This window comes from Syngnathus scovelli, chromosome 1, assembly GCF_024217435.2.
Source record: "Syngnathus scovelli strain Florida chromosome 1, RoL_Ssco_1.2, whole genome shotgun sequence".
NCBI classification, from domain to species: Eukaryota; Metazoa; Chordata; class Actinopteri; order Syngnathiformes; family Syngnathidae; genus Syngnathus; species Syngnathus scovelli.
This window is the reverse complement of record NC_090847.1, coordinates 9,524,421-9,545,085: the sequence shown is the minus strand read 5'-3', so window position 1 is coordinate 9,545,085 and position 20,665 is coordinate 9,524,421. Positions and strand designations below refer to the sequence as shown.

Below are 20,665 nucleotides of genomic sequence, written 5' to 3'. Positions count from 1 at the left end.
TGACCATTATTGTTTTGAACAAACATAAAAGGGGGCTGCTTTCAAGTGCTGTTATGAACAGAAAATCATGTGGAGCATGGATGAAAAATTGGACAGGATGTGAAGTACACGAGGTTTCAGCTTTTAGCACTGAGGTTATAGCAGTGCGTTCATGGTCGACTAAAGTCATGGAACAAAAAACAAAATTTTACAAACTGCGTCCAGTCATCAAGTGTGTATTTATATAACAAATTTTGAAAATACGGCTTAAATACAAACGTTTTGATCTGCCTGCCAAAGTGCGGGCAATAATTATTGATCCTTTAGGTATTTTGACAAAAGCACATTACAAACATGAGACATTAACATTAAGACACTAGGGAACTATTTTGCATCAAGTGTAAAAGTTGACGTCGTCGTCATGTTTTGTTCAAGCTTGATAGGAAAAACAATGTAAGCCTGCTACGAAAATAAATAAATGAAAAGCTAATTGATGAAACAAGTGTTTCCCTTGGTGTCCTAATGCTGTTTGACAAATGAAGACGTTAGATAAGCCCATTTCCAGAGTTTTATCTATTTATTTTTTACATCTGTCGTTGAACCCACTGAGCCGGTGTCTATAATTTTGTTGTTTGTGTTCGTGCGCACCTTCGACAAAAGGAAATGGCAGCTTCTAAATAAAAGTATTGCACCTGGGGATGCGGCAAAGACAGACAAATTATCAAAGACCACCTCTTGACTTTAAAATGATTATACCGAACCTAAGACAAAAGTACATCTTCAATTAAAAGTTGAACATGTTCTTGTTTCGGGGTATGCTCTTTGTGTCGTATGCTGTATGAAAATAATCACTGTCAGTTGTCTACTCGAATAATACATGTACTGTCGTGCCCTAATTAGTTTCAAACAACATACAAAGGCAACTCAACTGGGACACACACCTCCCTATCAATGAATTAAATAGGAACCTCAATTCTTGACCTCATGAAGAGTCATGAAATTTGGAATACAATCAAAAATTGTGAGGCGACTGTTATTGTACCTTATCATACATTCTTGTTTGTTGAAGTGGAACTTGAATGCTTGACCTCTCAAGCTTGTAAAAATAAGACTATTGCCAAAATCTATACATCCATTTTCTATGCTGTTTATCCCGACCGAGTTGGGTGGCAGGTGAGCTGAAGCGTAATCCATCAGATTCCGGGTGAAAGAAATGGTAGGCAGCCAGCTAATGGCGGGGCACACATATACAAACGTGAATTCACACTCTGCTTCACATCCAAAAGTTTATGTCGGAGTACTCGAGAGAGAGAGAGAGAGAGAGAGAGAGAGAGAGAGAGAGAGAGAGAGAGAGAGAGAGAGAGAGAGAGAGAGAGAGAGAGAGAGAGAGAGAGAGAGAGAGAGAGAGAGAGAGAGAGAGAGAGAGAGAGAGAGAGAGAGAGAGAGAGAGAGAGAGAGAGAGAGAGAGAGAGAGAGAGAGAGAGAGAGAGAGAGAGAGAGAGAGAGAGAGAGAGAAAACTGAATATGGACAAAATATCAGGATGTAATGAGTTTTTAATTGTACCTATTTTTTTTTTTTTACCCACAACTGTCCTCCAATATAAAAAATAAAATGAAATTCTGAGGTAGACACCAACCATATTCACATGAGGCAAATGAATGATTTTTGGAAAGTGCTCACAAAGAGATGAGACATACACAATCTGGCTTTGTAGCTTCTGGATTTTGGGGAATCTATCTGGTAGGTTTGGTGATTATATGAGGAAAATTTGGAGTTGCAATAGGGTGAATCTTAAGCGACCAGGATGGAAAACAGGTATTGATGAATGGCTTTCCATTAAGTTTACTTAATCGTGTCTCTAAGGCTGGAGGAAATATTCAAATACTTTTTCCCCCCTCCAACTAATCTCTTCAACAGTGTAGCTGTGCTTGTGCCTCGAGGTAATAAAAGGATTGAGGCACAACAACATCATCCCATTCAGCTATGATCAAACAACTCGAGGCAAAATGCACTTTTTTAACGTTACGGTGTGCAGAGCTGGAGTTAGTCTGCAGGCTGTGCCATTAGCCTCGGTGAGAGTTCACCAAGCACCTTCTGGCACCATTCATTATTTAGCTCTCACATGAATGTAGGCTCTGCAAGATGGGGCGAAGCGGCAATAAATCTTTGACCGCTACACTGCACACAGGAGCGACAACTCAAGAAGAAGAAAAAGTCAAACATTTACTGCATTGTTGCTCATGATGTTTGGTTGCTTTGGTTTGTCTAGCTTGATGCACCGTGTAGGACAACAATGAGATGCTTTTGCGTATTGCTGACAGTATTTGAACATGAGGTTTACGTTAACATATTGTTGCGACGATTGGCCGAGGGTATTTATTTAACCAACTGCTGAAGCGGGAAACTGGAGCAAAAATAACACAGTCATGGACACATGAACAAAAGTTCCACAACTACTGTGGAACTCGGTAAACTGCCGTCATAATTGTTGTTTTCCATAAATGATAAAGAACAGTTGCCTGATAGTATTGTTATATTGTCTGTCGACATTTGTTGGTGAACCGTTTGTGTTCAATATCCATTGCCTTAAGTGTTATAGTACGTGAAGCTCTTTGTTACAGCTGCAGCTGTTGTAAAATGTGTTGTGTTGTGTTGTGTCGTGGCTGTTGATGTTGTGTTGTGTTGTATTGTACTATAACACAGCTATACATAGCTGTTGTTTGTTAGCCAATCTGGTGTGTCCCCTTTTTGTGTTAGCATTAAGCTTGTGCACTTAAATGCAAAATGTGGTTGTTTTAAATACACAAAGTAGAATTCTCTCTATTACCTTGAGTTCAACTGCATTAAACAGCTTGTTTTGAAGATTTTGTTTCACTATTTGACAGACCGCTGCTTGCTGTGAAGGGAGCTGAGTTAATTTTACTGTCACCATAGAGCCCTTGGTTGTCAAGCTGTGATTAGCAAGTCAAAGCAAAAAAAACAAAAAACAAAAAAAAAAACATATTTTAAGGCATCACTATAATGTAAAACTACATGGAAAAAGTTTCCATTCTTCAGTGGTGATGCTGTTCTGTTTGCCAAACAATTTTAAATAGGCTCAACATGTGGGTGAACTGATTTATTAACAGTTACGTCTCGAGTGTCTTTGCTTTAGGTATGATATCACTTGGGTTGTAACCCAATAGCAGTGCTGAAGGTGACGTGGCTAACTGTTAAGTGCGCCACACAAATTGGCAAACAAAAGATTTGACCTCGAAGCTATAATGAATCATTTTAAAAACACCGGGAAATAATGTTTGGGCACTTAACTTTTTTTCCACATGGACATTTGCTGCTGTGGATGTTCTTTTACAGTGACAAATGTCTATGGAGATTAAGATGCCCGGGTTTGGAGTAGCTTTAGAAGGGGAAAAAGGTCCCCACAAAACTGTTTTATGTAATTACTGGGAGCCTGAGCTGATTATTTGAGCTGATCAATTGATTATCCTATGGATTATTCCATCAATTCATTAATCGGGTGGACAACACGTCAAAGTAAGTACTTGAATCTTGTGGGGAGGGAGTGAGTACATGCATTGGCTCATCAGTAAATATACAGTCTTTATCGCTGCTAGTGCAGAAGTAGAGACAAGTTAACTTTTATGTCATGACACACACACACTTTTACACGCACAAATCCCCAAATGAATCAGAAGGCAAGAGGCAGGGCCCGATATGCAGTCTGCTATGCATTTCAAATGACTCCTCCACTCCTCCATCACCACTAAGACAGCACTCAGGATGCCAGCGGCCGCTTCTTGCAAGCTGCATATTTAATTTAAAGAGTTGGAATGCAAAACTTATAGTGCATTCATGATATCGGGGTTGAGGGCCACAATCAGATTCCCGGGTTCAACTGCATTTCCATAATTGTATATATATTATTATAAATATCATTTAGTTGGTGTTGCAAATCATGTTATTGATTTGACATTTCGTTCATTGCATTTGTGACCTCTCCTCTCAACAATAGCACAAAGGAAAATCAGCGCCGTCCAAGCCTCTTTAGTTTGGACCTCCTGCCTGAAACAAAGCCCCAACCCAAAGAAAATCAGATGAAGTGTTGTGATTTTAAAATGTCTCATTTCAATTTCTATTCTGAGTTACATATGCTTTTGTAATCCATTTCTCACCTGTGGCCAATAATTACTATTGAATAAAACCTGACCAGGAGTCAGTGTGACATGAAAAAATGGAATGAAGATTGCCTTTGTTATTTTCATCACTGTCCAAACAAAGTAAACACCTCCAAATTGTGTTAGTTTATAATCCCAAAAAACAAAGAGCCAACCCTCCATTTACTATAGTGCTTAAACTCGTGAAGGTTGCAGATGAGATAGAGCCTCTTCCAGTTGGCCTTGGGCATTAGGGTGAAGACACTCTGGATAAGTTACACAGTGACTTAGTGTTTCCTCATTATGAGGCGTGGCTTGATTGAATGATTTTTTTTTTCTTTGTGTCGCAAGCCAAAATTCACCCAATATTTGAATTTTAAAATGTTTTTTGTTAGGCAGAGACGAATTAAAAACTACCTGTTCTTTTTTTACATGTACAATATATCAAACCCATAGCGTGGATTTGGGTTCCTTGTGGCCTTTAATGCCAGGCAAAAAAGCAGCTTTTAGCTACCCTCTCATGCTTTGTTTTTCTTGTGTATGTGAACTGTTGAACCCGGCGGTGGTGTCCCGCAGTCCCCAAGCCTGTGCATCATTGGTGCAACACCCTGTGCATCATTGGTGCAACACCCTGTGCTGTACACCTTGCTGTGAAGGCACATAAAATAAAATAAAAAACAAATGACATCATAGAGAATTTTGTTTTGCTGTGAGCGCGTTGAGTATACCCTTCTATTGAAAAGCGCAATATAAATCCAATGCATTATATAAGGGCTATTTTGCATGAGGGTTCAGGAAAGAGTAATCACATGGGCATCCATGCTGAAAAGATTCACTGGTGATAGTTGGTCCTATTTGGTTCAGGGCAAAAAAAATGTGAGTGAAACAGACCCTAATTCACCATAACCGTTGGACATGCCAGCATTCAACACGCTGCGAGTTTCCATTTCTGTGCCCTGTATTTTGATATACAGTATATAGCTCAAAACATTGATTTGGGACATGGAGCAACAGTCTTACTGTATTTTGTATTTCGAGTTAATTTTGACCCCAGAACAACTACAACTAAACTTTGATGTCACGCCTAAGAATAAACTTCTCTCAAATCAAGACAGTCAGTGCCTGTTATGCTACTGAAAAATGAAAACATTTGTCGCAAAATGGACAAACATCGGAAGCTAAATCGCAGCACAGTCGTACTTTGATGTCACTGGCACAGATCTACTATAAGCTTCTTAATTGAAGTCAGTGCATACTTGCTGTTGATAAGACATTTGACCCAATGTGCGAAAAGGAGAAGAAATCACATTTATGTCCAGATTTGCTTATTTCTAAAAATCTGAATCTATTTAGTAACTCAAAGTGATTCTAGTAAATAGTAGTCAATATAGAACACAAGGAATATTTTTCATCTCTAAGCATCAATCTTGGCTGAGTATTCGCTAGTATGTGTTCCATTACTTATAAAAGGCCATGCGCGGGTCCATCTTCCTCGCTTTAAGACACACGCCCACACAAAAATGCACAAGTACCTCAAAAGGCAATGAGCTGTCAACGGTGACAGCTAACGTTCCCTATTACATTATTTACCTTCCGACAACTCTCTGTCCGCCAGTTGTCATAGTACATTCTTTGTTTATATGCAATACGTGAAACCAGATTTATTTATTCATTTGTTTGTATGTGCGATGCTGTGCTATTTTTCTTCCCATACTTTGTTTATGCATGATCATGATCATAATTAGCATTAAATTATATTTTCTTTCTTCTAATTTCAGCAGTCCAACTATTATTTCTTCACAAACCTAAACAAAACACTAGGAAATTGACTGATTTGCCGTCAGCTGAATGTAGCATTCTGCGCTGTGCATCTCCAAATCAGTGTTGGCTCACAACATGCAGCCAGTGCTCAGCGGGGCTTGAGGGAAAATGAACATCTCTGGCTGCGTACTGAGAGTGATCAAATCAGAAGCGGAGGGTCCTCGCCGTGTGTCCGCTGGCCCTGAGTTGAAGCTTGCTTTGTGGACACACACAAAGAATGAGGACGTATTCAGTAACATCCCCCCCCCCCCCCCCACACACACACACACAAATCGCTGTTTAAGGACAACAGTTCAAATGTTGTAATATTCACATTCCACCAAAAAGAAAACACATTGATTAATAGATTGAGAATGAGAACGTGTCTGTCCTGCTTAATTGTAAAAAAAAAATCCTAGGACACCAACAGAGTGCTTACTTTTTCTCCACTATCCTTCTTTCAGGAAAAAGAAGTGCCTAATCCTTAGAAGCTGGCTGAAACAGGTCTCGCGACGTGCGCTAAATTTTACAAGCTCTAATTAAGGCATTCAACTTTGGATGTCAAAGCGTATGCCATGGCCACTCACAGGATGTGAGGACATCTGTGTTTGTGTTGTCTTGGCTGGCTAGTTGAAACGTTGTAAATATTCGATCAGCGGGGAATCATTAAGTCTGAAATGAATCGAATTCCTTGAGGGCTGCATTAAACAAGTCATTTGTCTTGTTGCTCTCTTAAATTTACCTCTAATTTAATGAAATAAAATTGCAGCTGATCAATGTTGTTCCAAGCACATGCATGCTCACACGCACGTGTGACAGATTGCAAAGCGCAAAATCAAGAGTAATGAGAAAAATCTATCCATTACTGGTCCCTCAACGAGACTAAATCAGCACAGAGTTAATGAGCTCCATCAGCACATGAGACCGTCCAACTTGGCGTGTCACACGAGACAGCCAATGAGAAGGCAGTACCAGCAAATGCTCGCCGTCCAAAGCGAGAGGCGCGCAATAGAATTAAAGACAAGAAATTACATGTAAAGTAAAAATAAATAAGTAAATAAATAAAATAAATAAATAAATAAAATAAAAAGTATAAGACTGACCTTTATACTCCAGAAGGGGAAAATATAATAGCATAAAACCTCCTGAGAATATATCATCTCCTGTGAGACAAATGCCCATTACGTAAGAAACGACATGTCACTTTTCATCACAGTCCACGGCGGACAGTAAATAGTAACTATAAGAAGGCTGTGACTTGAACATGATGTGACAGGATGAGGTATAAAATACTGAGGGATTCATTGCATTATACCTAAAAGCTATTTGGACAGTGTGCATTATTTAAGAGGAGGAGGATAGTTGTCCAAGTCACTTGGCCTAGATTTACACTGCACGCTTCAAGTGATATTTTTTTTTCTAATAAAAATAGTTGAATGCAAGGGTGTGTCCATGATTTAATACGCAAAAAAAAAGTTGAAGTGAATTTAGAGATTTGTTTCTAAATGTTTGAATGAACATAACTGCCAAAAACATGTGCAAAGAGGGGAATTCTTTAAAGAAATCAGAGTTACAATCCAGTTTACAGTTAATGAAGGGTGTATGATGTTAGACACTGGATCCGTATTGTTTAGAGTACTGTAATCACTCTCTTCTGGTATGAATTATGTTCTTGTACGAGTAGGCTTCATTACAAAGCTCTTACTATTTTGATATTTTATATCCTTACTCTAAAGTGTTTGAGTGTAAATAAGCATATGCACTGTGAATTGCCCTTGGATAAGACGCGCTATACAAATACTACCGCCTTGACTGACGCCGTGCATGAACGATAGATGGATAGATAAAACACATTCAGGCGTTTGCTGCCTTACAAAGGCTGAGGTAAAAGAAATGTGTGCGGTTATGCCAACAGTGTTTGGATTGGCGTCTTTGAGAGCAGAAAAGAAACATCTGCACTCAAGTGGCTGCTTGTTTAACATCACTGACATTTCCATATGCGTTCAGACTTCGAAAAGCAAATTGTCACAGAAACAGCGCTGCTACACAACAAACCATGTCGTAAATATGTCATGTTGGTTCAAGTTCAAAAACACTTTTAATGTTAAGTGAACGTATCTTTGTAAAACCTGCATTAATTGTACATCATCTTCTCACAATTTTTTTATATAATTACCTTAACAAATCAAATGTCAATTACAAATGTTTGAGCTCAGCAGAGCAAAAACATAAAACATGGTGAAGACTCCAATTTCTGCCAAAAACTCTGACTAAACATAGCTATTCAGAATTACATCAGCCAGTTGAGACGCAAACTGTCACTTCAACATACTTCCTTGAAAAAAATACTTTCCATCTAACCAAGGTCTTGTGGCATCTTGGGGTCTTACAGACAGAGCACAGACACAAAAGATGGCTTTTTTTTCCACACGAAAATAACTTCCACAGAAACAAAAATAAACTATGCAAATAGGTGAATTAGTAAATAGTGAACCACTAGTTTGTGTGGTTCAACGAACTCTGCTGTAGTCTCTAAAAAGAACCAAACTATCATTACAATACAGTTATAACACTCACCATTTTCAATTTCCAGTTTTATGGTTATCATCACACTTACCCATCTTTGGTGACATTCTAAAAGCATAAATGGTGTGAACCAGCTTCTTGTTGATCTCAGCCACTTAACAACCACTTAAGAACGATTTTGATATGATACATTAACTAATTATTGCTTTACACGGGAAGGGAATTAACATTCAAAAGCAAAGCACAGAAGGCACAAGAAACGGCACCTCCTAGTATCAAGGACAGCTTCTTTTTACGCACAAAAGCAGTTCATTAACTTGTGTAATGAGAAAGTCTCATTTTCATTTGACGTATTGATTGGCTGGCAACCTTAGCTTAGTCTAAGTTATAAAATAATTACAGTGCGCTAAAGCCATGTGTGTAGATGCATACACAAGCATACGCAAGGTCAGTTGGCATTGGTATGAGGAAAGCAGAATCGGTTGCCGCCGTGTTGATTGGCATGCGACGTTGGCATGGCAACAGACAGTCAGTCAGGCAACCTCTCAACAGAGCGCTCAAAGATGGACAGACAAGCTGAGCCAGAGGACACACCCAGCAAGTAGCTGACTAAACTGTTCTTTTCTGCCATAGTGACACCAAATAATAGGATTAGGTAACAATTTGCATTCCAGTGATTTGACATTGGAAGCAACAAAGGAAGCAGGAGGGAGGGGTAAGAAAAACAAGGCTGCATCACATTTGCATTTCGACAAGCGCACATTTAACGTAAAAACCCGCTATTGTTTCGTAAGCGTCGGTACCTGCAGGCAGGCTGGCTCGCTTCCTTTTCTTGCTGTTTTCAGACGCGGTTTCCAAAGGTGGACACTCAGTCACCAGTGAGCCGCTGGAGCTGTTGAAGTGCAGGGGGTCGTTGTTGGCGGCCGGATCAAAGGGCAGAGCATTGAGTCCTGTGAGAGCAAAACACAGAAAAGCATCGTGTTAATAAATAAATACAGGCCGACGTGGAAAAATGACACGCGTGGGAAGACCACTCAAACATTAATACTTCCGTGTCAACTGCTATAGTAAACAAGCAATGGTGAGATTCAGCATAGGATTGACGAGCCGGTGATATATCTGGTGATTTTTACATTATTATTCTTTTAAGAAATAGTTTCACCTAGTGATGAAGCGATACTGAAACCAGTATCAGGGATCTGTTCCAATACAGTACAGTTACTCATAGATATTCTCAGCTACTCTACTTACCAGCACTACGTCACTCGACTGATACAATGGCCTGTGTTGAAGGTAACGTCGAACATCTGCATCAATCTTTCTGTATTTTGCCTGGTTCTAGGTTATTTATCACCTCTTTATAAGGTCTGTGCAATTAATCAAAATTCAATTACAACTATTACACTCCACGATTACCAAATTGGCACAATCGTAAGAAAAATGAAAGGCTAAATGAAGTGGGCTACCCAACTATGACTCGCAGAGGTTGCTGATTGACTCTCAACTAGTTTGTCGGCTAAAGAAACAGCCTGCATTCATGCTGCAGCCACAGCAAAACTCCTCTAGGTAACCCGTTACACCACAGGTGTCAAACTCAAGGCCCGGGGGCCGGATACGGCCCGCCACATCCTTTTGTGTCCGCCACATCCTTTTGTGTGGCCCGCGAAGACAAATTGTGCATCAAATTTGTGTCATTACTAGAATTGCTAATTGTCTTTACTTTTAATAATATATTTTTAAAAAAAATATTTGACCAGGTTTTACTCGTCTGATTTGAAAAAATTTTATTTGTCAGTTTGTTTTGTAGCTTTTACTGTATATAATATGAGGTGCTCATACATTTATTTGGGTTGACAGTCATAATGTCCCTCCGAAAGAAGCTATGACTACAATGCGGCCCACGAAAAAAATGAGTTTGACACCCCTGTCAGAAATGACTGATGCGCTAACTTGACTATTCTGGAATTCTTGTCTTCAATAGTGTAACCTGATGCGCTAACTTGACTATTCTGGAATTCTTGTCTTCAATAGTGTAACGGTTACACTATTGAAGACAAGAATTCCAGAATAGTCAAGTTAGCGCATCAGTCATTTCTGCATTGCTTCAACTGTGCTTACACTGGACTCGACTGTCAGACATTATTTATGTTGACAAGCTCATATTTTTTAACAAGCAGCAGTGAGTTGTCTGTGTTTCATTATGCTTATGTGGTGTTTATGTTTAATAGGAGGAAATTGAGCTGGGCCCCATGCAACACTGTCTTTCGGCACCAGTTGAAGCGATTGGCATGAAACTGAGCACGGAAAACTCTCAAGGACCTTTGGCCAAACTTGAACAGGAAGTCAGCCTTTTTGGTTTGAAGTGGGCATTTCTCATAAATTCTAGGGCTCTTACTTGGATGAACTACAGGACAACTGGGGAATTTGTCCAAATAAGCCCCAGTCAAAAGGAGCTATTCAAGATATTTATGTGGGTGGAGCATGGTGTCAAAGTTGAAAGAACTGTTCAATGATTTGCCATTAAAGCAAAAAACAAAACAAAAAAAGTTGAGATTTTCTGCCTTCATTAATTTTGTTTTGTGATACATGATTTTTCACAGACTGGGGAGAAAAACAGAAGAAGAAAAAATCTTATTCCCTTCATAAATAGTGAATCGCCTAGAGCTCTGAAATTGAAAGAGGTCTGCATAAAATGATATTGAATGGCCTCATCTAATTTTTAATGACAGGTCATCTCATGAATGTTCATGGTATGCAGCGTAGTATATATTCATTATTTTCAATGCGTTGGGAGGGGAGGCGTTTTCTTCCTGAGACAATAATGGACTCAATTTATTGGTTGGGGCTTTTCTAGTTTGCTCACCAAATCTTTCTTCTCATCGACTAAATCCATACATATGCACTGAACAAGAAAACATCCTCAACTAATGAGTGAAGAGATTCACATGGAAATGACTAATGAATCTTACTTGATGTGTTTTGAATGCTTCTAAGTATCAGCACTTTTGAGTTCAATGTAGGCGTTCACAATTCACAGCAAAGTCCTGCAGAGACTGGCTCATGAAAAATTCATGGCATTTCTTTAGCATTCACATTTGTTGTTGTTGGCCTTGCAGAAACAACCCAAAGAGCCACTCTAGGTTACAAGCCAAACACTGACAAAGACCTCTTTGATTAGTTTGAGAAAGTTTGAATGTAATTTCACCTGCACAACTTTTTGGAGGATTCAGAGCAGTTTTATAATAACAATGACAAATTCTAGGTCTCTATTAAGGTCAATGCAGTAGGAAATTTACAGTACACACAAAGGAAATATTCAAAACAATATGGTCATTTGGAACTGGCAAGTGCATGCTTAGCAGGCAAGTGGTAAGAACAGCAGAACAAGCAACAACAACAACAAAAAAGAAATAAAGAAAATGTGAATGGCTAAAGTGAAACAGTTGGATATTATATTTGGTTGTTTATGTCGGACATATTTTTGCTAATGCAGTTGCAAATTCAATATCACAGAGAGTTAAGGCAATGGTAATGAGTCCTTCCAGTTCAATAACCACACGTTCCTTTAATTATTAAACAAAGATCAATGCTGTAAACTTAATTTAACCTTGATTTATCAACAAGAAGCAATTCGCAAGATAAAAAAAAAACTTGATCCAGAAGTTGGAGTAAACCGCAGTATTTTTCATTTTTCCTGTCAATTCACCAACAAGGTTTTTCTGCTCGAGAAAATGTATAAACGTTGCAGAGGCAAGGGTCATTTTCTGATCCACCGTGACAAATTGAGCCTATAAACACATTCAACAAGCGTATGTGTGCGCCTGTTTGTGTGTGTATGGCGGGGATCAGAGTGAATTGGAGGTAGTTGAGGTTTAGAAAGGAGAGTTTATTATTTTGTATAAAGTCAGCCTGGTCCTCAGACAGGAAAGATGCCATCTGTCTGTCGCAATAACGGTATAATACAAGTTTGCCAACCTGTTTTTATTTTTTATTTTTTTTACTTTAGTATGACCTGGATTTGGGTATTCGTGCACTTGGAAAACAATTTTGCAAACATCGCCGGGACCAAAAAAAAAAAACAACCAACTGCCTCTAACTCAACCATTTGATGAAAAACTACAATAAAGTGAAGGTGTTTGAGTTAGCCTGCTCGAAATTTACCCCAAGTTATCGGTAGTGCCAGAACCAAATGAGAAAACAGTCAAACTCATTAGAGGTCAGTGTGTAACCTTTCAACAATGATCTATGACTAAAACGGTCACAGGTCCCACAGGTTTCGCAATGTTATTTCTCCATTTGTGTGTGGCAAGGCTTTAGGAACCACTTCTATTAACGGCGCATGCACAACCCTCCCCTCTCATTCACATCCTTTCTGCAAAGTGATGTGGAGAAGTTATACTTGAATTATAATGACTTCACAGCACACCGGCTGCGGATGTAGATGAAACCTTCCGGAGCTTCACTTAGTGTTCTGCTAAGATTCTTTAGCCTTCCTATTCCCTTCCACACTTTAATCGCAGTCTTTAAGAGCCTATAAACTCAATTGTACAGCATGAATAATGCAGATTGTACAGGGAAACGCGGTAAGTGCTTCAGTGGGGACTAACATAAAACTATAGAAGCCATCAGAAGCCACGTGGGGTCATTGATTTGAACGAAGACCATTAAAATATTAAACATCTAAAGTACATTTGCTCATCTGACAAGATCTCACACAACACCAGTGGATCCAAAAAAGTCAACACACCCTTGTTTAAATGCAAGGTTACCTTTTGGAATTACAGCCATTTCAACCAAAGTTTCATTGGACCATAAGGTAATTTCTACGTAAATTTGGGAGATTTCAAGTGTGCTATTACCCAGTGTATCTGTGATTGGATGATTTTCTTTTCAAGATGAGGTTTCTATTCTGTCATACTATCTCATAGCCCAGACATATGAAGAAAAGGGGAGCTTGTTGTCAGTTGTAGTAAACAACCGTTACTAATTCCTGCAACTCATTCATTGTTGCTGCTAACCGCTTGGCAACATAATAGTGGACAAAGTTTTTTCATTAAGCTTGGTCTCATTTTAGTGATATAACAAAAAAGAAAACCAGTTATCTCAACACGGGTGTGTAGACTTTTTATATCTTCCATGTGTCAATGCAAACACATTGAACAATCACCTGAGCGAGGATTGTGATTCACTGTCAGCCCAGGTTCCAACGTCTGCCATGACTCCATTACATGTGGTCAGAGTAGCATCCAAGTCTTATGATATCGTATTCAAAAGCCCAAGTATTTCACATACATTAGTAATGGGGGTCACAAGTCTTCCTCTGATAACAAGACCGACTGCCATGGATCACAGTACAGTGACAGTGACAGGCCATGCTGGATGACAGCTGGCACCTCTAAAATTAGCCTCCAGCCACCTGAAAGATTACCGATGAAATAAAGATCACGGCTCGGCCGGGACTATTTTAACTATTACAATGATATTGACAATGCAACAACATAGCATATTACCTCAAATAAAGGCGCTGTGCCGCCAATTAGTCAGCACACGCATCACCCACAAAAGTTTCTTCTCTCAACACTGTATTGTCAGGAAAATAATAATTGTAAATTTGTGCATAGACGCAAAGAGCAGTTGACTGCACTGCGGACTAAAAACAGCAGCTGGGGCACATAACCCGACTGAAGTGTCAAGGTTTACCTCAGGTGGTGTTCGATTCTACATGGTGTCAACGTCTTTAAAGCCAACTAGACTCTGACGATGACGCGGATGTGCGCTCACTCCACATTTCTTTGCACATCTAGTGTTCTGACTTGAATACATCGATGAACATATTGTAGTTGTCTATCAAAATCAACACACGTGTAGCGACAATCGCCTCTTCATTTAAACTATATTCACTCCTCCCAGCCTGTGCATGCACATTTCAAACATTTCAACACCCCCTACCAGAAAAAGTCACGCAAGATACTGAATGCATTTAAAATCATTAAAGTAAAACTGAGAAACGGCCTGCGTATGCAATTTTGAGAAGAACTTTGAGAGATTGCATTTCTGTTTCATTTTTCTTGATTCTGATTATGTTCTACAATGACCTAGTAATTAACCGATTGAAATATGAGGTATATTTTTACAATGTGCAATTTTTCTCAGATTTACTCATGGTGGATCATGTGAACATTGATTACATTTCACAGCTAGCTTATACACAAAGTAGCTATAATTGCAAATTTCAATTCTATGGGTAAGCTTAACCCACTTTTGCTGGAAGACCTATTCTCTTTGTTGGCTGGATGCCAGCACTGGCCCACGTGGCCCTTTAGTAAAAAGGCCGCAAATGAGCTCTCGTCCGCCTGACCTACTCTACGATGGTGGACTTAGCGTGGTAGAACCTTTCGAAGGCCCAAGCCAGGCCGAACACTGCAAAAGCCAGGTGTGCATCACTGCTAGAGAGCTCCCTCTGACCACGTGCTGTGCGAAACCAGCCTTTTCCAATCTTTCCATTTCCCATTTTTATTTTTAACTTTTTATTTCAAGCTTGCTGCCAACTTCTTCTACGTGGCATGGCTCACTGCAAAGACACTCCAAACTACCTTCAACTTCAGACAGTGAGCGCAACCTATCGTGTACAAATATTGGTGCATAAATTTGGGAATAGGCGTTAAGATGGGCCATTCTTTTTATCACCGGTTCATACTAGGTTGCTGATTTTGAGCTGTATTTTTCTTTCATCTTGTCGATCTGACAGTATTCTTATTTCTTTACTATTCTTTCATCGTAGTTAGTTTGCTTTCTTAACATACTCATTATGATTCCCATGTGGATTTTGATAATAAATGTTCACATTATTAAATGGCAGGTGGCTCGGTGGCACACTGGGTAGCACGTCCGCCTCACAGTTAGTCAAGTCAAGTCAAGTCAAGTCAAGTCAAGTCAAGTCAAGTCAAGTCAAGTCAAGTCAAGTCAAGTCAAGTTTATTTGTATAGCCCTAAATCACAAACAGTCTCAAAGGGCTTCACATAGCCAAAATTGACAATTATTCTCAAAGCATCCCCTGATCATAAGCTCCCAAAAGGGCAAGGAAAAACTCAAAAAAACCCTGCCAGGGGAAAATGAGAAACCTTGAGAGGGACCACAGATGGAAGGATCCCCCTTTCAGGATCACCAGGTTGTAATGGATGCAGAGAGTGCACAAGTAATACATAATATGAAAATCAATGAAAAAAAATGGATGTCGGAGGTGCCCTCGATTGTCCTGGCAGTGTCCTCAAGGGGGACGAGCCGCAGCTCCCCCATCCCGAACTGGTCCCCGAGAATCCAGCCAGCCGCTATCAGCTTTTGAGCCACCTAACCCCCTCCCCAGCCGGGGAGGAGGTGGGCAGAGAGAACAGAACAAACGCCGGCCAGTTAGGAGGGTGCGGGTTCGATTCCACCTCCGGCCCTCACTGTGTGGAGTTTGCATGTTCTTCCCGGACCGGCATGGGTTTTCTCCGGGCACTCCGGTTTCCTCCCACATCCCAAAAACATGCTTGGTAGGCCGATTGAGCACTCCAAATTGTCCCAAGGTGTGAGTGTGAGTGCAAATGGTTGTTTATCTCTGTGCACCCTGTGATTGGCCGGCAACCGGTTCAGGGTGTCCCCCGCCTACTTCCCGTTGATGGCTGAGATAGGCTCCAGCACACCCGCGACCCCCGTGGGGACTAAGCGGTTCAGAAAATGGATGGATGGATTAGTAAATGGCATTGGTTGTTGTGTATGTGTCTAAAGGTAGAATCGCTACGTTTTTCAAACCGAACTCATTTATTAACGGGTTTCCGTTAGTTTAAACCTTCTTAAACTATATAGAGGAAAAAAAACATTGTGGTGCCCCTAGTGGCGGTTGCTTATACTGCTGACAGTAGATTTCCACCATCACTAACAAAATAATTAATTAACCAACTAATAAATGATGAGTTACTTAGGTAATTAATTTGATCCTTGATTACCCCATATTTGCTACACACATAATTATTTAAGATTCAACTATGCACTAAAGTGCAGGATATTAAACCCATCCATCCGTCCGTCCTTCTGTCCGTCCGTCCTTCTGTCCGTCCGTCCTTCTGTCCGTCTGGCCGTCCGTCCGTCCGTCCATCCATCCATCCATCCATCCATCCATCCATCCAACCACCCACAGTATAATGTTATTAAAGAGACACATTATTGGGTGTAAGACAAAGTGTAGAACTTTGGGCAGATTCGTAACAGTGGCTGATAACTTTAATAGCAGGCTAAGTATGTCGAAAGACTTCTGCTCTCACTGTTGGCTAAAGGTTAATCTATTCCCTGATGTGATGACATTTGGAAAGGATGAGACCATCTGAATATGTTCTTATTTTGTAATTTCAAATGCTTCTCTGCACAGTACACGAACACCAGAAATATATATAAATATATTGGCATAATAAGAACGGTGGGACTGACAAAGGTCAAAATGCAAGCCGACAAAAACAAATGTGCACATTAACATTTGCAATTCCCACACTATATGTTTCGTACTTTTACAGTAAGTGGCTGGGGGACCACAGAAAGGTTCAGGCATATGTCAAAGGCTTTGACTTTACTAATGCCTTTTTTAAACAATATTAAACTAAATATCACGAGTAAAACAAAAAACAAAAAAAAACAAGTTCAAATGGATTCCTACAAGTGTCTATGACTCTTGTCTGTCTACGGCCCATTTTGCTCTTACAGGAGGCTTTTATTTGTGTCCTGAATGCCGCACTCGGGCAACCTTTTGAGAAAATGTGGTCCAATAAAGAAATACCTTTGCTTCAATTCGTCTACAGGCTCATGTTTACTTGTTTGTAAGTCCACCATTGCAACGCCATCCCGTCATGACAACACGTAAAGAGAAATAATTCCCCCATAGACCTTGTCTGTCATTACCTCAGGGAATGTGCTGGAGGTTAATTCATTTAGATCTCATTTCCAATGATCCTTCGTCCTTTAAACTTACTCAAAATCTTTGCGGTGGCAGTCTAATCCGCCTTCAACTGCCAGGGGCATGTGCCCTTTTTACAATCCGCCAAGTGAATAAGTGGCTATGTGTTAATGAGATGGCACAACGGTTGATAAGGTCATGTCAACTTACACCGTCGCCTTCATTGTCATACTTAGGGCTTATAAATTCTTCGAAACAACACAGAGGAGAGAATTGAGGTGTCTTTTACCGACCATGTTTCGGCCCACACTATCTGGGCTCTTCTTCTTAAGAAGCCTTTGAAAGATACTTCAATCCATCCACTATATTTAGTCTTATCCAAAAGACAACAATTTGGATGGAGTAAGATTATATTGGCTACGGTTATATCATTGTATCATTATTGCAGGGTGGCTCTGTATGTTTTAGGAAAATAACGTTGGAAACCTTTCGTTACAACCTTAGTCGATGTTGTTTTTGTTTGTTTTAAAGTGTTGCAAACAACAAAGCCAGAGCCACCTGCAAAAGGTGAACATTTTGCAATACAGAGAGATCACTTATGTAGTAAAATTAATAATACAAAGCACGCTATCGGCATATATATGTCTATATTGTTTTTGCTCTAGGTGGTGACCACAGCATCTATTAGAAGTAGTCGTTTCCTGACCAGGAGCTGCAAAGCTGTAGTCCAACTTCAAAAAGCGGGCCCACACCTTAGCACTGCAGAGCTTCAAGCAGAGCAGATGAGACAATCTATTCCCTTGTGTGTCAATTAATGCTGAAAAAAAATAATAAGGAACTCCTTAGTTGTCTGTATTGTTTGCGGCATGCTTGCGGCCTCCTCTTTCCTTTCTCCCCACCTTGGAACGAAGTCGGTCTGAGTTTGTATCCAAAAGCCCGAGTCCCCCCTGAGTAACGGTACGAATGAGCTCTTCAGACACCCACTTTCAAATACCAGCTCTGCGCGTTTGATGCTATTTTGGGGGTGTATTTTCCCGTACGGGTCTGGAGAAAATAATGAACAGATGGCTGTTTGTCATTCAGCACAACATCGCGATCTGGATTGTGTTCCGGGAAGCTTTGAAGTGCAATGACGCGTGATGATCGACGCCACACACACACTGCATAATCATTTACGTGATGCTACTGTTTTTCATCGCTATGGCTTCACTGCGATTATTTGAAACTACCGCTCAGAGGCCTTGACAGATGTAAAAGTGAGCAACTGCATATTTTTTTTGGGATGACGACTGGTTTTACTCACCATCCGTCTTCTTTGCTGATATTTTTGACACATTATTATCACCTCTGAACATTAGATTACAATTTAATTTTCTCGGCACATAACACATCGGACTGAAGTAAAAACACATGCTCGCTCGCCATTCATGCAAAGCTTTTTATGGTTGTTGTTTTCATTTCCACTAAGCCCTTGGCTCTTCAGCAGCTTAATACTTCGCCAATGGCAGTTAGCATGCAAATGTTTCTGTCAGATATTTGTCAAGGGGAAGGTAGCACAGAGTGAGATGTGGCTGCTGCTGGAAACATCAGGCAGAGGAGTTGGAGGCCATCAGCTGGGAGCTGTCAACGGTTCCTTCAACACAAGTCTGTGTTTAATACTTTTTAGGTGAGTCCCTCTGTGTCATGGTTGGATTTAAGCATTTGAGTCTGTATAAAAGGTAGTTTCTACTAAAAAAGTTGAATAGCCCAAGAGTTTAATCTGCAATGAATTAATCTGCAATCTGACTTAAGATATTTTTCTCCCTGGTTCGGTTGATCCAAAAACATACAATTTGAACATTTTGCATCCAGTTAAAGTTAATCACATGACACGTATAAAGACAAACAACTATTGACTTAGATTCACATCGTCAAGTAGGAATAGAACCTACTCAATTTGAAATGTTTACATCCATCAGGTGTGTTGACCTTTGGTATTAAAAGATGGCAACATATTTTAGTGTCACATTATAATAAGGAACACCATTCCATAAAAATGTATGTGACTTCACCTTGTTGTCATGTAGGCTAAGTATGCAGATTTGAACACACTATTATTCATTCTCAAATGTATTTCTTGGGAAGGAAAGTTTGCACCAAAGGTCACATTAAAATTGTGATTGACTTTTTACCCTTTTGGCTCCACTCTCTCTTTGCTTAGATGAGCTAGTGCTGCACTTTAGCATGCATCAGTGAAAAACCCAAGGCTTTTTTGAATAAATCACAGAAATCATTTTGTTCTTAAGTGGGTATTTACTTGACTGAGCATAACCTATTGTGACCCCCACCGCTCCCCGGCCTCCCTCAAGTCAAACAAAGATGTTGTGTTGTGCTCCGGTGCCCCAGTAGGGATTCGCCTTATTTATGTCGCGCATTTCAAAAAGGCAGCTCAAGGAATAGATTCCCGACGACTTTCTCCTTCGTCATGGCGTAGCGTGGCGTCGCTTGCTTGACTGAATAATGCCTTCTGGCACTCGAGAAGCCTCTTTGCCACAAACACCTTAGCTCTGTTTAGCTGTGACAGAATAACAAGCGACATCAAACAATGAGAGTTGACATTTTCCGCCACGGGCTTCATTAGCTCACTCATGTATGACTAAAGATTGTCTTTTGTATGCAAAGCTCAACATGTTTGCAAGTGAAAAATGGGGCAGAAAATATTTAAGTCTTTATGGAATGTGTGTGTGTGTGTGTGTGCGTGTGCGTGCGTGTGCGTGTGCGTGTGCGTGTGCGTGTGCGTGTGCGTGTGCGTGTGTGTGTGTGTGTGTGTAATTTCCTTCTCGTGATTCTTTTCCGTTCTTTGAAAAGGTTAATAGACTGCATGAAAAGTTCAAACTACGAGTCTTTTGTAGTTAAATATTTTCTCCAGTACTGTCATGTCCATGTGCAGCATTTTAGTGTGGTGGTTACCACGTCTGTCTCAGTTTTGAGATTCTGGGTTTGAGTTTATAGTTTGTGTGTTTTCCCAACACTTGGATCCATTTTGACTAGGTAATGGTAGCGGTAAACAATTAAAATGTTTAAAAAAATCTAAACAATTACAGCAGCTGCCGGTAGACTAAACATGAGCCATCCCGTGATCATAATTAGTAACTGTTTACAGTGACGTGACTTGGAACATAGCTTACAAGAACAGCAAGTTGCCAAATACAAGGACATGATTAGCTGATCACATACTAGAAACCTGTGCAAGTAAATTTCCATCACATAATCTTTAGAGGTGCCAACCTTAATGAAACAAAA

General features: G+C 40.0%; 1 protein-coding gene across 8 annotated transcripts in view; it reads right to left on the bottom strand.

Moving 5' to 3' along the window:
* Nucleotides 1-20,665, bottom strand: part of enox2 (ecto-NOX disulfide-thiol exchanger 2) — a 158,288-nt gene that overhangs the window by 72,992 nt on the left and 64,631 nt on the right. For all 8 annotated transcript variants that reach the window (XM_049747624.2, XM_049747891.2, XM_049748128.2 and 5 more), the window contains one exon: nt 9,264-9,410. In XM_049747624.2, the coding sequence (XP_049603581.1) occupies nt 9,264-9,410 (147 nt within the window). The remainder of the gene's footprint in view (nt 1-9,263; nt 9,411-20,665) is intronic.